This window comes from Ochotona princeps, chromosome 15 (assembly GCF_030435755.1).
Source record: "Ochotona princeps isolate mOchPri1 chromosome 15, mOchPri1.hap1, whole genome shotgun sequence".
Lineage (NCBI taxonomy): Eukaryota > Metazoa > Chordata > Mammalia > Lagomorpha > Ochotonidae > Ochotona > Ochotona princeps.
Genome location: NC_080846.1, coordinates 45,129,108 through 45,146,463, shown reverse-complemented (window position 1 = coordinate 45,146,463; position 17,356 = coordinate 45,129,108). Strand labels below are relative to the sequence as shown.

The 17,356-nt window shown below is 42.5% G+C and overlaps 1 protein-coding gene and 1 long non-coding RNA gene across 3 annotated transcripts in view; one reads left to right on the top strand and one right to left on the bottom strand.

Moving 5' to 3' along the window:
* Positions 1 to 1,751, top strand: part of NTN4 (netrin 4) — a 114,906-nt gene extending 113,155 nt beyond the window's left edge. For both annotated transcript variants that reach the window (XM_058673675.1, XM_004583113.4), the window contains exon 10: positions 1,559 to 1,751. In XM_058673675.1, coding sequence (XP_058529658.1) covers positions 1,559 to 1,695 — 137 coding nt within the window. In that variant the 3' untranslated portion in view covers positions 1,696 to 1,751. The remainder of the gene's footprint in view (positions 1 to 1,558) is intronic.
* The window catches only part of LOC131482087 (uncharacterized), a 177,642-nt gene that overhangs the window by 79,924 nt on the left and 80,362 nt on the right, over positions 1 to 17,356 (bottom strand). The window lies entirely within an intron of this gene.

Below are 17,356 nucleotides of genomic sequence, written 5' to 3'. Positions count from 1 at the left end.
CCCCAGCTAATCTCAAAACGTCCTTCCGAGCTGCCAGGTCCTGGCCAGTATTCCCTTTGGGAATCTAGTTTTTAAGTGGCTTCAATCGCCCTTAATTCTAGCACAGTTCCTCTTTCATGATTGCCATTGAAGAAACCAGGCCAAGCACCCTCTACATGTTGGTAACTGCAACATTTTTCTGATTGGTTCCTTGTGGTATCATTTAGTTTGTTCTCCTATCTTCTATACCTATTGGGATCTCTAAAGAAGGTGAAATACAGGAGAAAATTTTCTCCTTATCTTATACCAGAAAGTTTTTTTGAGCACAGTTATTTGCTTTAGCCAATAATATTTTTAAAATTGTTTCTAATCCCCAAATCTGTATTACTACAAACCTTTCCTGAGGAAGATCCCATTTCCTTATATTATTGTATAGGTTCCATGCATATGTGTGTGCTAGCCAAAATTATTCATTTAAAATGAATAACTGACAAGATTAGGTCTTTTCAGTTATTTTTTTTTCAAGATTTATTTGTTTTTATCTGAAAGGCAAAGAAAAAGAGACAGAAACAGAGAAATCTTTGATTCACTGGTTCAATTCCCAAATGGCCACAATGGCCATAACTGGGCTGGTCCAAAGCCAGGAACCACAAGCTTCTTCTGGATCTCCCACATGGGTGCAGAGGCCCAAAGATACGAGCCACCCTCTACTGCTTTCCTGGGCCATAAGCCAGGAGTTGGATCAGAAATGGAGGCACTGGGACTGGAACTAGCACCCATATGGGATCTAGTGCTTCAGGCAGATGCTTAGCATGCTGGCACCACACTGGCCCCTATTCATTTATTTGTACTATTATGACAAACAAGCTTCCTATATTCCAAAAATATCCATTTTACATAGGGAATATGTGTTATTTATATAATTTATCACTCTCTTTCAATCCATTACTCTCCTGAAAATGGTTGTTTCACTTTTATAAAATCCTCTTCATGGGGCCAATGTACCATACATAAATGATTAAGACACCACCTACAATGCCAGTACTCAGTTTGAGTCCTGACTCCCACCAAGCTCCCTGCTAATGCCTTGGAAAAACAGCGGAAGAAAGCCCAAGTCTTCGGGCACCTGCAGTCATGTGGGAGACCCAGAAGACGTTTCTGGTTCCTAGTTTTAGCCAGGCCCAGTTCTGGCTGTTGTGGCCATGGGGAGTGAACCAATGGATAGAACTGTCTTTTCTTCTCTATATATACTTCTTTCAAACAAATAAAATAAATCTTTTTTTTAATCTCCTAAACACACACAATCACACATAGAGAGTTTTCCAGAAATAATGATTTATAGTGCTATATGAAGTATCCATAGAATCCTCACTTCTTTACCTTAGAGGGTTGTATCTGTCCAAAGTCAAATTTCTAGAACCATACAGACCTGAATTTGACTTACAGGGCTGTTTCTTGCATGCATTTTTCTTTACCTTGCTTAATCTAATTCTTTATGTGTAAAAACAAACTCCTTAAGTCACATCACTCTCTTTCAAAAAGCATAACATTTTATAACCCCCTTCTTGTTCTCTTTCAGGCTTGGAGTATCTTGTAGCTGGCCATGAAGATGTCAGAACAGGCAAACTAGTTGTAAATATGAAAAGTTTTGTCCAGCACTGGAAACCATCTCTTGGGAGAAAAGTCATGGATATTTTAAAAAGAGAGTGCAAGTAGCAATAAAGGTATATAGGAAAGAAGAAAGAAAGAAAGAAAGAAAGAAAAGAAAAGAAAAGAAAAGAAAAGAAAAGAAAAGAAAAGAAAAGAAAAGAAAAGAAAAGAAAAGGCACTTCTTTGCATACAAAACATGAACTGAATGGAAAGGAGCCCTCAAAATCAAACTGGAATTATTGAAAGTGCCAAAATGGAATGTTCCAGTGTGTTGGCTTAGCCTAACCTCTCTCTCCTGGGTGCAGTTCTGGTTCATAAAAAGGAATGAAAAACCCTACACTGACATCTGCTTTCCAGGGGCCTGACTCAGATTCGTAACAACCGGGAATGTTTTCACAGCAGCATGGTATTTAGCACCAATCCTGGCAGAGCAGTCAGGACCTCCACCAAGGCCTCCACCCAGCTTCAGCTGGGATACTCCCACTTGATGCTACTTAGTCATTTGTGAGTTGTTTAAGGAGTTCCTGGCCCTCCCGTCAGAAAAGGTTTTTCTTAAAAAGAGCCTTCTCTGGGGTGTTGCATACAAACTTTGATCCAGAGACGGGTGTGAAATGGACCCTCTCCCCTTGTAGATAGCATTGCGTTGTACAAAGCACTTTACTTATAAAAGTCCGGAGACTGCTACGGCCTGGAAGAGAAGAAAAGGGTGCGGGAGGAAACACCTGCAGAAACAGAAGCACTACCACAGCCGTGGCGAACGCTTTGCCTCTGAATGCTTGGAGAAGCTGTGTGACAGTGCAACATCAAGCAGTGGGCGAGTAGGTTTGCATAAACCTCAGCTGCAGGCTTGAGGCTAAGAGTCAAAGACGCCAGTCATGATAAGACTTAAACAAACAAACAAAACTAAATAAGACTAGACTTCACAGTAAGAGGAAGAAATCCTAAGTGTAGAAATATGCTTGCATAAAGAGGTCTCAGACTTGCTAAGAAGCTCATTTATCTGCAATGCACATGTATACACTTCAGAAGTTGTCCACACAGAATTTGTTCTATTTTTGTGTTTAGTATTTAAATCTGACCATTGAAATGCTTTTCCTCCCTGTCCTTATTAACAATATATGGTCAACTGTTACCCCACTGTTCAACACACCTTTTGTGATGATTCATCAAATTATGAATTTCTCATTAGAATTCATTTTCAGTAGCAACGTGTGACCACTTGTACATACAGTCTCCTCTGTACTTGGATAGACAAAACCTGAACCACAGTGCTATAAGATTTTCACATCCAAAAAAAAAAAAAAAAGTCCTGAGGTCCTGTGGACTTGCAAAATATATATATGTTGCTTTGTTAATTTGTTTTTATATTTCATATATGTAATAAAGGAATATGAACTCATGATTTTGTCTCATTTCCTAATCAAGTCTTTCAATGATGCCAAAGATTACCTTCTCTTAATTGGGATTTTAAGTCTAATTCCTTAAATTAAGAAAGTCAATGGGGCTGGCATTGTAGCAAAGCTAGTTAAGGTGCTGTTGATGATGCCAGCATCTCATACAAACACCAGTTTGAGTCCTGGATGCTCCTCTTCCAAACCAGCTCCCTGCTAATGCATCTGGAAAAGCAGTAGAAGATGGTGAAGTTGCTAGGTCCCTGCCACCCACATGGGAAATCAGTATGGAGGTTTTGGCTGCTGACTTCTGATTATTGTGGCCATTCTCTCCTACCCTCCTAACCCCAGTAGCTCAGCCTTTCAAAGAAATTCACTAATCTTTTCTAAAAAAAATGTCAGAGGCCTGTCATTTCTACTCTGTCTTTGGGGTGTTGGAATGGAGTGATAGATAATTCAGATGGATTTAGTTTCCATAATCTTTGGACATGACCTTTTCATCAGATGTATTGTAACTTTTATCTTACATTCACTTTTAACTAATTTTAAGTGTAGCAAGCTTAGTGTTGAAAAATATAGAAAAAGCTTAATGGAAAAGTCTCTATAAAGCAAACATCTGTAGGAGCAGCCATTAGCATTTTTCAAGGCTATGCTGCAGACTGTTTTCTATACAACACACATACCTTTATATAACTGGAAATCTTCCATGCATAATTCTTGTGGAATCTTTTTTCACCTGTAGGTTTGTCTCTCAGCTTCTTATCTATTATTACTTTATCCTGGTAGGTGGCATATCTACCTGGTAGGGTTGCAATTCACAAATATGTACAGCATACCAAGAAGAATATTTCAACATATCAGATACAGGATTTTCCAGTTCACCTTATTTGTCATAATTATTGCCCATTAAAAAGGAAGAGTGGGAATATTTTTCAAATGAAAAGTTTAAAAATGTCCTCAAAATTTTAAGTGAAAAAAAGCAAAAATAATGTATAATTAATGCCCCAAAAGTCATTCATTGCATATATTTTTTCCTGAAAGGGTCATATTATTAGAAGTGTTCATCCCTAAAAGGGGAAAGAAGGAGGGAGACTTTTCTCTTTTTTCATTTCAGACACAATCATAGTGTTTGTAATTTATTTTTTTTCAAAAACAGTTTGAACTTAATTGTTTTTCAAGCATTTCAAGTAAATCCATAAAGAAAGGTTTGATTTTATCTGATCTGCCAAATGGCTGGCCCCTTTATGTCTTCCCAGTATGCTTTGCTAAAACCATCTTCATGAGTTACTCTTTCAAGCCCCTGTTCTGGCAATATTATAAAAGCAAGCACAGTGGTAGTAGTCTAATCTACCTGAGGCACCAGTAGCCCATATGGTCACCAGTTTGAGCTCCAGTTGTTCCATTTCCTGCTTATGGTCTGGGAAAGCAGAGGAGGATGGCCCAAGTTCTTGGGCCCTTGCACCCAAAGGAAAGAACCAAGAGAAGCTCTAAACTCCTGACTTTGGACCAGCCCAGCTCTGACCTTTGCAATTGCAGCCAGGCAACCTTCATGAACCAGTGGATGGAAATTGTGTGTGTGTGTGTGTTCTCTCTGCAAACTCTGCCCTTCAACTCAAAATAAATAAGTCTTTTCTTTAAAACAAAAAAGCACAGGTAACTTAATAATCATCATATCTTAAGGTTGTAAGTCATTCAAAATGCTTCCTGTGAACATCATCTGATTTCCAAAGTTCAAGCAAGGGAGAAACCCTGGATTCGCCATTTGTCAAGGAAAACCACAAAACGGAGCGTGAGCTGACCTCCTCTGGGCCCCATTCCCATTCTCATTCAGCCACTTCATCGTACCACCACATCTCCGCCTGGCACTTCCTCCTCCTCAGCATCTTGCAAAAATAACTACTCTGTTACCAAGGCAACCATGTCCAGTGAAACTTCATTTGAACCGAAGCCCTTCCTTCCTGGGCTCCTGGGAAAGTGTCTACCCCCAGGGTTTTGCTCCCTGTGTGCCTGAGCTTTAATTAGCCAGCACACGGTTGCGTCATTGCCACGAATCTGTCTTCCTGATTGGCCCAACTCCACGAGGTCTGAGCCCTCTGACATCATTTTCCCCCATAGAGGAATGTTGCTAATATTTGGTATCGGATGCAATGGAAATTCTCCATCACAGGAGCATCTTTTAATAGCGTCCACTAAATGAGGTCAAATCTGTGGGGATATGAGCACGAGTCCAAAAGCAGCATCCCTCTGGATACATGAAGCAGGGAGCAAAGCCTATTATGGGTAAATATCTTCTTTACGATGCTCTGGGTTCTCGCAAAAACAAATCCTTTTTGAAATGATCAGTCTTGTGCACTCTGAACCTTGAAAATGCCTTGCACCTCGGTCCCCTTCGCCACCCCCGGCCCCAAGGCCTGAGAACAAGAAGAGGGGGCATGGAGCACCGCTTGGCCGTGTTGTCAGAGGCCCCGGCACTGAATGGCTTTTGTGTTCATTGTTTTGATGATAGGCAGTCTCCTAACTTAATGTCACCAAAGAAGCCAAAGATACTCGTGACTTATTTCCCACAGTTGGGAAGGAAAATATTTATGGACATACTGGATTTTGCAAGGGAGATTTGGTGCGATAAAAATGGACTGAAGCAAAAGGGTGTGCCTTGCATGAGTGAGGGTTTGTTTTTGTAATCATTCTCAGGGCATTGCTTAAAATCCTCTTAAAATGATGCCCTGGTCATTGCATCTCTATACTTCCCCCAAAGCAATAAATGGCTCTTTATTTGTTCTTTGCAATTAATAATTTTTAAATTTTTGTTCCTTTCTTGTACTTATTTCATAGGTACTGACACAAACAGACATTCCATCCACTGCTTTGCCCCCCAATGGACAGGGCTGTGCTAGGCCAAAAGTGGGAGCCTGGAACCCCACCTCCGTCTCCCGTGTGAGTTGCAGAAACCCAAGTAAACACTTGTGATTTCAGAAATAGCAAATTCCCAGAGTTATTATTAGCTTATAAATGCTGATTAACTGAGAAAAGCAGAATGCTAGTTACCAGAAGGAAATATTTATATGCACTGAGCTGAATAGATGTTTCCAAAATGTGAAGTATGTGTTCTGTTAAAAGATTTGATGGATGCTAAACATATATCTAGTTTGTAACTGTGTAGTCACAGATGGGTGATCATATTCTCAAGTGTACATTAGTAATGAACTATGTTATAAACCCAAGAATAGCAATGCCTTAGGGGTTATCATTGGGGACTCATCTGAACAAAAGCAAACAGCAGCCAGATAAGGGACCTTGAATAACAACTCTTGGTTGATGTTCACAGTATCCGAGAAATGGTCTGCCCAGAACTCCCTGAACACGACCCAGGGATTCAACCTTGATCAATGAGAAGTAAAAAAGCTAACAACGGCAGTGATGAAGGGTTGACTGGCAAGTGGGCACTTTTCTAAGTGCTGCCCATGTGATATTCTCCTTTCATCCTTTTGAATCCCATGTGAAGCATGTGCTGTGATCACTTCCATTTCCCAGAGGAAGAAGCAGGCACAGGGACGAAAGCCAGCTGTTCAAGGACACCCAACTAAGAATCATGAGTCATAGATCTCAATCCAAGCGTTCTACACCACAGAGTCACAGTTTTAGCCACTAACAGGGGACTCTGGGATTTAGAAAGAAGTCCATTTGTTTCCTTGGGCTATTTGTTTTAGATTGTAGATGTGAAAAGAGAGCTGAAAATCAGCATTTCTCTCTGTTTTCCTGCACTACACTCCAACTTATAGCATAATCCATCATGGCCCTCTGAGATGACATAATTTTCTACTGTCATTCCACTGTTACACTAGAATAATGCTACTTATCATAAAAGAAGAGGAAAAGATCGAAGTCCTTCTTTTATCTTTGTTTTTTTCCTTAGTCTGGTTTTCCTGAGTTCCTTTAAGACAGAAGGTCTGTTTTGGTATGTATCAGTAATGACCCTGAACAAGCTACTGGGAAACTCAATAGCATTTCAAATCAATTCTCTCAGCTCTGACTTCAGCTGTGCAGAGAAACTTCGTTTGCAAGATGAATGAGAAGGGAATGACACCAAGGGGGGTGGGGGGTGGGAAAAACACGGAGAATGGCAGCACTTTGTCAACCAATGAGTGCAAGAGTGGTCCAGGAAACAAAGGATAAAGATTCAGGAGAAAATAAAGGATAGCAACAGCCGAGAAAGGAACTGAGTGATTTATTTCAGTAAGAACATGCAAACTGTTTTAAACAGTATATATACTCAGTCAACCAATTCAAGTAGTGCCCGATCTGTGATATACATAAGATAGCTCTGAGTTTGTTTGATGGTAGTTGTGTTTAGAAAGCCTAAAAAGCTACAGTAGCTAATTCCCAAACCTTGGATAAATGTAATTAGGAAATTAGGGAAGCAATTCATTTTACCATAGATAGAAATAGATTTTGAATTGATCTTTCACAAAGGTTCCAGTCAAGCAAACATTGAGTAACAGTAAGTATTGCCTAGCAGTGTTTTTCCATATGCATGTTTATCTGCATCATCGCACTTATGCCTTTAGTCAGAATTTTACCTGCATTCTCTTGTCAGAGCTCACAGAATTGCCTTGCAAACTCAGTAGTACAACTGGGCTGAGACTGAAGGCCCAAGGCTCAAAGCACTGTGCAGTCACAAAGCAAGGAGGAAGCAAAGCAGCTATGTGTACCCACCTTTAGGAGTCATACTTCTAGTCCTCAAGTGTTATGAGTAGTCAGCTGGTTCTCTAGAGTCCCAGGACCCTCCTTCAGAACACCAGTATCTGCAGGTCTGGCTGAGGACCAGAAAGAGCCATTTCAATAAGCACCAGAGGCAGTGCAGGTGCAGGTGATCTTTGGCAAGGCTTGAGACCCACCATCCTGGACATACAGAGGAGTCTCAACAAAACCACAGGACCTTTGGTGGGTTCTGTTTCTGCACACATGTTCACCGCTGGTTCAGAATCTACCTGGCTTTTGTCACAAGTATTATTGGATGAACAACAAAATCATTAGTCCTGCTATTACCCCAAAGCTAAGAGAAAAAAAAGGGGAACTGAAGAGAGATTGCCCCAGCAGTTACATACACATACTTCCTAGACCAGCCTTCACAAGAACTGTGAAAACTTAAATTTGCCTTTGATCGTCCAACTCCTAACTTCACGTCTAGGAGCTCATCAGCTGCCTACCACTCGGGGTCCACATTAAGATGCTGGTCAAGATTCAAAATTCCCAGACTTTGTGCTGACCTTAAACATTATATATACTTGTCAAAATACCTCTTTTAAGACAAAAAAAAATTTATTTGAGAGGTAGAGAGAGTGAGGGGAGACATAGAATGACAATAACAGAGACAAAAAACAGAGAGTTCCCAACCCCTAAAGCAATCTTGGCAAATGCCCACAAGCTAGAGCTGAGCTGTGGTCAAAACTGGCAGCCAGAAACTTCGATCTGGCTCCCCCACAAAGGTGACAGGAACCAGATTACCAGAGTCTATGTTGGCAGAAAGTTCAAGCCAAGAATTAAGAGCAAGGAACAGACTTTAGGTACTCCAATTGAGAATTATCATAACCACTGCTCTAAAAGCCCATTCCAAGATACTATTCTTGACCATAAGCTGAATAGATGGGTAAGATAAAATAAATCACTCTTATCAAATTCTTTTCCATTTTCCCACTTCCCAATTCTCTCCTAGCACGCTTTACAGACCCAAAGAAACCATGCACGTCCACTGAGCACTATTAATGGGCCATTTGAATCGCTGGAATTTCAGGCCCTGGTGGCAGGCCAGGCGAGGAGATACTTGGGTCAGCTGTGCCTTTCAATGCCTCATAAATCAGGCCGCCTGGGCAGCTTCCTAAATTTCCCTTTAGGCAATGCCAGTCCTGACCACATACTCAATTGTACTTCTTCAGAAGCTGCAGAGGTAAGGGGGAAAAAAAAGGTGACCACAAAGTGACATTGGAAAATGCAAGCACTGGGAGGGACATCCTAACTTGGCCTCTCTCCGAAGTGAGTATTTGAGCCACAGATAACGCCGTCAGCACTCAGACGCCATACACTTCTTTCCCAACCCCAGAAAAGAGAAAGAAAATGACAAGAGAGCACTATCTTTGATCGGTGTGGGGAGAGAAAAATCAAGGAAATGTACACAACCGGCATGGCGACAAAGAGAACTCTTTCAACACCACAGTGGCTCTCCGACCTCCTCTGCGAGGATGCCTGGCTAGCCATGACCTTCAGCTGCCTGAAGAGCTTTTGATCACTGCGGAGAATACACAACTGGATATTTTTATCAGCATGTTCTCTGCCTCTCATAAATATTGTATTAAATTGTTTGAACCAAAAATACACCGAATACATTTTGTTAAAAAAGCACTATTTACAAGTACACTTCGCTTGCCATCCTGAAAAGTTTGCACCGAATGCCTCAAGAAAGAGGAGAAAGCTTGGGAAAGATATCCCTCACATCCTGTGTTTTCACTTAGCCCCAAGATTATTCTGCTAGGATTAGACAAAGGCTGTTGTGGAGAAAGTAGTCTTTAAGGCCCCATAATAATACTAGTTGATGTTTTTCAAGATCTAATATCTTTATGAAACGTTTTTCTCTCTCTCTCAACAAGGTGAAGACTGGTTCTTCCTCCAAACACACAATAGCCAAGGCTGGGCTTGGGCCAGACACGAGACAGGAACAAAAAAGGCAGGGCTTTTGTTGTGAGCGTCGGGAACGCAATGACTTGAGCCATCAGTGCTGCCTCCCAGAGTTAGAATTAGCAGGCATCTGGAATCAGGGGCCAGAGCTAGGAAACCCAGGCCCGCTGAGGCAGGACAAAGGCACCAACAATGATTATCCTACCACACCATGAATGGTTTATGATTATTTTTTATGGGTTATAGACACTTGCCTTGCTAGTTCAGGTACTTTAACATGTAAACTTCTTATGGAAGAAGCAATGTGATTCAGGGCAGAGTAGGTATAGGAGCAGCCCCATGCATTCATCTCAATTCTGAGATCAACATTTGAAAGTAGTTACTATTATTTCATTTTACAGTTAAAGAACATGAAATTAAGAAGAATAGAGTAATTTTCCAAGAGTTTCCAAAGTGGAGGTCAATCTGATTCCAACTCCTGGTCGCCTTCACCTACCTCATGCTGACTGGATACTCTGAACACCCTTTTCATCATAGCTTCTTGGACTGTAGCCCTTCAATCACTCATTTAACACCTATTTCTCATGGCTTTATCCATGATTGTCATAGTATCAGGGTTTGGGAATGTAGCAGTAAACAATACCAGATTCCTGTTGTCCTGAAGCTTCTGTGCTAGCATAGAGGAAGGGCCCTTCTCAAAGATGATGGTTCTCCTAATCCCTGCTCTTCCTCATATTGTAGAGCTGGTTGATGGTACACCCAATGTTATAGATGAGAAATATCCAATTCCACCAGCAAAGGGAAAATTCAGTACAATGAGTCCCATCGTCAGATTGTACAGGACACTGCTTTCTCCCTGGTGATTGGACAGCAGCGCCTGTCGATCTCCTGAGCGGAAAGCTGCTGTAATTAGGTCATGGCCACCTTGCGCGAGATCTAGCCTTGGGCTGTGTGCCTAAAGGGAAGCAGTCGAATTCTCCCTGCTACCACCCAGTAGGAAGCTCACAAGCTCTCCTGCTCTGCTATGCATTCATTTTCCTGTTGTCTTTAAAGACTGACAACAGCTCTGTCTGACACCCACATGTGAGAAGGTCAAGCTTTCTACATCTGCCTGAGCCTTGGAGCCTTTGACCCACTTTGCTCCCAACAAGACTGCTGGGAGTTTCAAGCTATTCCCATACTGACGGCTGGGGAAGATGCACACTATAACTCCGTGAGAAATAACAGGGACAGTAACAGAAAAAGAAATTCTGGGCATTCTTTCAAGCCATTAGGAAGTTCCAGCACATTCCAGCTGCGAAAGAATTCAAGTCCCTCCACTCACGTCAAAGTTCCAGGGCCATCCGTGTGTGCTTTGCACTTTTAATAGACCACAGCCTAGCAATGAACTCTAAATTCTCTCCCTATCTGATGGATCATGTGCTGCAAGCTGATTCTAGAGGGAGGTCAACCTGGGATTGAGCGAGTTACCCTGAGGCTTTGGGCAAGGACATTTCAGGGGTTCAAAGATTCACAAAAGCAGACACAGCTCTTCCAATATAACTTGTGAGATTTTTGTTTTCCATAATATTTTATTCTACAAGCTTTGAAAAGCCATATACATGATTATTTAGAGCTTGTTATCAAAAAAGTCTTCACTCCTTTTGGGGTCCTTTTGGGGTTCTTGTCCCTTTTTCTGGAGCTAAATGTAGTCTTCAAACCACCCTGTTTGAATCTCCCCTGTAAATCTGCTCACCTGTAATTCAACTGAAGAAGAGTCACTTCTTACTTAATTCCTAACTCATTTTTGTCTATTTTTTCTTTTTTTAAAAGATTTATTTTATTTTTATTGGAACATCAGATATACAGAGAGGAGCAGAGACAGAGAGGAAGATCTTCCATCTGCTGATTCATTCCCCAAGTGACCACAACGGCCGGAACTGAGCCAATCTGAAACCAGGAGCCAGGAGCCTCTTCTGGGTCTCCCATGCGGGTGCAGGGTCCCAAGGGTTTGGGCCATTCTTGACTGCTTTCCTAGGCCACAAGCAGGGAGCTGGATGGGAAACTGGGCCACAGGGAATAGAACCGGTGTCTATATGGGTTCCTAGTGCATTCATGGAGAGGACTTTAGCCACTAGGCTATCACGCTGGGATATATATATTATAAAGGATGGTATAATAATGAAAATAAAATAAGTTGCTCCTATGGCAGTTGTAAAACTATTCTCACCTTGAAGAAGTCATCTTCCACACTTTCGCCATGTACAGATTTAGGCTACTGTTATAGGAGTCAAAAACGCTGACCTTGGGTCTGGCGTTGTGGCATAATGGGTTAAGCCTTAACACTATTGCCTACAGTGCTGGCATCCAAGATGAGCACAGGTTGAGTACTGGCTACTTCTAATCCTGCTCCCTGCTAATGCACCTAGGAAAGCAGAGGAAGATGGCCCAAGTGCCTGGATCTTGCAACCACATAGGAGACCTCGAAGAAACTCCTGGCTCTTGGCTTCGAATCAGCCTATCTTCGGACACTGTAGCTATTTGGGGAGTAAGCCAGTGGATGAAAAACCTTCCTTTCCTTCTCTCTGTCTCTCTACAGAATAACTCTGTTTTTCAAACCAATAAAATAAATGTCTTCCCAATGCCCTTGGCAGTATGTCAGGAATCATTCTTTTGAAGATTTATTTATGTTATTGAAAGATCAGATTTATAGTAAAAAGGACAGAAAGATCGTCTAGCTGCTGATTCACTCCCCAAATGGATGCAACACTGGAGCTGAGCTTATCCAAAGCCAGGAGCCAGGAACTTCTTCCAGGTCTCCCAGATGGGTTGAGGGTGCCAAGACTTTGGGCCATCTTCCAATGCTTTCCCAGGCCATAGGCAGGAAGCTGGTGGGACGTGGAGCAGCTGGGACACAAACCACCACCCATATGGGATCATGGCACTTGCAAGTGAGGATTTAGCCATTGAGCTGGGTCCTGTCGGGGATCATTCTTAATGCTTTTATAAGAGAAACCATCTCTTCATCATGCCACAGACTCCACATTTATTTCCTTTCATGCAGAATGCATGTGTCCTCATTCCAATCACTTGGAATGAAGAATAGATGATGAAAGAGGAACAAAGTCTAATTCATTTCAAACTCTACCCAGTAGAGGTCTGATGGAGGAGATCACACAAATGATCAACAACATGTGGCTCTGGGAGAAAAGTTATCAATGAGCTGCAAATAACTGCAAAGCAAGATCTGAATGAGAGATGTTGGAAGCATTAGAGAGAAGCTGATTGGAACTGACTCTATCACCAACTCCTTGTGTGTGAATCACACTAGGTGAAAGGGATAGAGTTCCACAACGTGGTCACAACAGCTCTGGTAACTGCTTTGCCCATGCTCCCCAGGAATCCAAACCCTACCATCACTGAGACCCACTTTGCAGATGCCACCTCCACAACAATTTGCTGTTCACCTCTGAGGTCGATGCTGTTATCCCCATACTGCACATGAGGAAAGGATGCTCAGGGAAGTAACAGGCCGTTGTGTGAGAGTCCATGACAGAGTGCAAGTACAAGCACAGGTCCAATCCCCACAGTCGGTGCCCTTGGTCATCACACTAAACCACTTCTCCCTGACACTAACTTTCCCTGTCTACAGAGGCAGGCATTTAAGTGTGCCTTCGCCACTAAAACTCTTCCTTTACATGTTCTAGGTTATTGGCTGGACCAACTCAGGAACTGAGGCCGAAGAATGACTGGAGTAACTGTTCCCACTGGCTGCATCAACAATAGTAGCATCACCCTCTCCAGTCTCTCTCCTCACTAAGACTCACAAATGGTTAGAAATCTGCATTCTTAGAGAAAGAGTTGAGGTGGACCCAGCACAATGGCTCAATGGCGAGATCTTCGCTTTGCAAGCGGTGAGTTTCCCTGTGGACACAAGTTCATGTACTAGCGGCTCCACTTCCCATCCAGCTCCCTGCTTGTGGCCTGGGAAAGCAACAGAGGATGCCCCAAAGCCTTGGGACCCTGTACCTGTGTGGGAGACCCAGAAGAAGTTCCTGGCTCCTGGCTTCAGATCAGCTCAGATCTGGCCATTGCAGCCACTAGCAGAGTGAACCAGCAGATGGAAGATTTTTCTTTCTGTCTCTCCTTCTCTCCATAAAACTGATTTGCCTTCCCAATAAAATAAATAATTCTTTTTTTAAAAAAAGTGCTGTGATTCTAGTTACAGCTCCTCTTCAGATTCCAGTGTATTCTTAATACACAGGCAGCAGGTAGCAGCTCCAGTACTTTAGTCCCTGACACCCATATGATATTCTCAGACTGAATATATTGCTTCTAGCTTTGGCCTGGTCTAGCCTTCCCCAGCTGTTACAGGCATTTGGGGAATTAGCCAGTAAATGGACTTGTGTGTGTGTGCCTGTGAGCATGTCTCTCTGCCCCTGTATCCTTGCCTTTAAAAGAAATCATTTAAAAATGAAATATCAGGGCCAAGCACAGTAGCCTAGCAGCTGAAGTTTTCGCCTTGCACACACTGGGATCCCATAGGGGCTCCGGTTCTAATCCCGGCAGCCCTGCTTCCCATCTAGCTCCCTGCTTGTGGACTGGGAAAGCAGTCAAGGATGGCCCAAAGCCTTGGGACTCTGCACCCACATGGAAGACCCAGAAGAGGCTCCTGGCTCCTGGCTTTGGATCAGCACAGCTCCAACCATGTGGTCACTTGGGGAGTGGAATCAGCAGATGGAAGATCTTCCTCTCTGTCTCTGCTCCTCTCTGTATATCTGATGTTCCAATAAAAATAAAATAAATCTTTAAAAAAAGAAAAAATGAAAACGAAAAATTAGAAAAAGAAGACTAATGAGACCGATAGCAGTTAGAATCTGAAAACTCTGTAGACGTTAAGATCTTGTTTGCTTTTGCATTCGGATTTTATTCTAGATCATGACAAGTAGCAATTGGAAAGAAGTGGCATGATGTGCATTTACTATTTATTTAGGAAAAGAGCATGCTCACAATCACTGGTTCATTCCCCATAGGACCCCCACAACTAGGGCTAAGCCAGATCTGAAGCCAGGTGCTGGGAACTCAGTCCGAGTCTCCCGCACAGGAGGCAGGAATCTATTACCTGAGCTGCCATCTGCTCCCTTCCAAGGTACACACTGGAGAGAAGCTGGAGTCAGGAGCCAGAGGCAGGACTTGAACCCAGATACTTTGATGTGGATTACACTAGACTGCTCCTAATTTAGTCCTTGAGGAAAACCTGCTAGAGAATGTATGGAGAATGGACTGAAGAAATAATGAAAGCAGGAGAATCAAGATGATGGAATAGGGTAAGGACACATTTAAACAGATGGAGAAACATTTAATCAGGATGAAGCAGAGAGGACATATTCCAGGAAATAAGAGAGGACAGAACAACAGCAGAGGGGTACCTGGAGACTGACAGACACAGGAAAACAACAAAAAGAGTGGTGTGGTGTGGTGTGGTGTTGCAGTGACTGATACTCCAGCAGCATTCAGCTAATGGCAATCTGAATTCCACCTGCAGCCGGAACTCCACCAGCAACCAGGTGGGAAGGGACTTTCACTGGGAGCTTGGGCGGTGACCCCAGACAAACAACTGTTCGTCTTGTTGGTCTGTTTGATTTGACCAGGAGCAGAGACAGAGTGGCAGATCCCACACAGGCAGTGCGAGAACAGGGTGAGATTTCACAGCCCAGTCAGCCCCCTAGAGCCGAATTGGGCGCCATTATGCTTACAGAGGCAAAGGCAAGGGAAAGGACTAAGCATACACTGAGCTGGAGTGAACTCATTTCTGACTCAGTGAACTGCGTCCATGTGGCATCCTATAGCTTTTACCTAAGATAGGTCTGGGTAGCCCTCAGACCTGAATTGCCAGCAGATCAAGAACTCTAGTAGTGGCATGTCAAGCGCCATTTTGTGCACTGAGGCAAAAGCTTTAGGACTTCAGGGGACAACAGTGAACTGCACATGTGCTGAGCTTGCAAGAAGTCACTGAGTTCCGTGGATTGCACTGGTCCCTGCAGGAAAATAATACTGACTGTAGCATCGTACGTGTCAAAATAGGTCTGTGTGGCACCCAGATGTAACGTCCAACAGGTTCTGGCAAGATCAGTGACACCAACAACCTAGCTATATAGGACATCTGGTGTCTCCCTAATCCTGGGACCTGCTCCAACTGGAAGTGGGAGAAAATTTGCAGAGACAGCGGTGCAGCCATAGCACGATATCACAGGAGGTGGAGATTGGTGGCCAGGAGCCAGGGCTATGGAGTTCTTTGTGGAAGTCTAACATAAGAACCCAGACCTGAAACTTGCTGGAGGGAGTGGCACAATTGGCTGCAAACAAACAGTTGTATACCAACTGCAATAAGTAAAGTCAAACTGTAGACCTGTGGGTGACACAGCTTAGAAACCTGCCCCAAGGAGAAGACTCTGCTATCCAGAAGTACAATGACCAAGAGCAAAAGAAGACACAAAGGCACAATGAACATTACTGAAGACTCCCCTGCAAAGGAGCAAAACCCTATGCCAACCTCAGAGTTAACTGAGGAAGACATCGAGAAAATGGGGGACACGAAATTCAGAAAACTCATTTTAAAGCTTCTGATCAACAATGAGAAGCACATACTAGAGTTCAAAGAATTTAAGGAAGCAACAAAGCAAATCAAGGCTGATATATCAGAAATTAAGAACACAGTAGAGCAAATTAAAAGTACAATGGAGAGTCTCCAAAATAGAATGAAGCAAGTAGAAGAAAGAATCTCAGAATTGGAAGATATTTTCTGTCATCAGGGGGAAGCAAACAAAAAGCTGGAAGCAGAGCTGGATCTGGCCAAAAAAAGTATTCAAGAATTGAAAGACACTATTAAGAGGCTTAATATAAGAGTTACGGGAGTCCCAGAAGGTGCAGAAAGAGCAGCTGGGTCCACAAATGTATTTAATGAAATCATAAGGGAAAATGTCCCTAATCTAGAGAAGGAATTGGGAAACAAGATTCAGGAGGGGCACAGAACTCCCAACAGGCTTGATCAAAAGCAATCTTCACCAAGACCACAGGATTATCAAGCTCTCTTCAATCAAACATAAGGAAAAGATCCTTAAATGTGCACGTGAAAAAAATCAATTGACATATAAAGGAATGCCAATTAAGCTCACAGGAGATCTCTCACAGGAAACTACAGGCCAGAAGAGAATGGAGTGACATATTCCAGAGTCTAAAAGAAAAAATTGTCGGCCCAGGATAGCATATCCAGCAAAGCTTTCTTTTGTCTTTGAAAATGAAATAAAATTCTTCCACAGTAAAGAAAAGTTAAAAGAATTTGTCTCTTCCAAACCTGCCCTATAAAGGATACTTCAAGATGTTCTCTTGACAGAGAAGAGGAATAGCATCCAACAAAACCAAAGGCAAATGTGAAGAACATCCCAATAAAATGACAACAGAAGACTAAATCAATCAACAACTCATTCCTAAAATGACAGGACCAAAGTACCACCCATCCATATTAAACGTGAATATAAATGGCTTGAGCTCAATCAAACGTCATAGATTAGTAGACTGGATTAAAAAAAAACAAAACCCATCTATTTGTTGTCTAAAAGAGACACACTTCACCAACAAAAATCAGCAGAAACTATATCACACAGGTTTTGACTCATAAATCATACAGT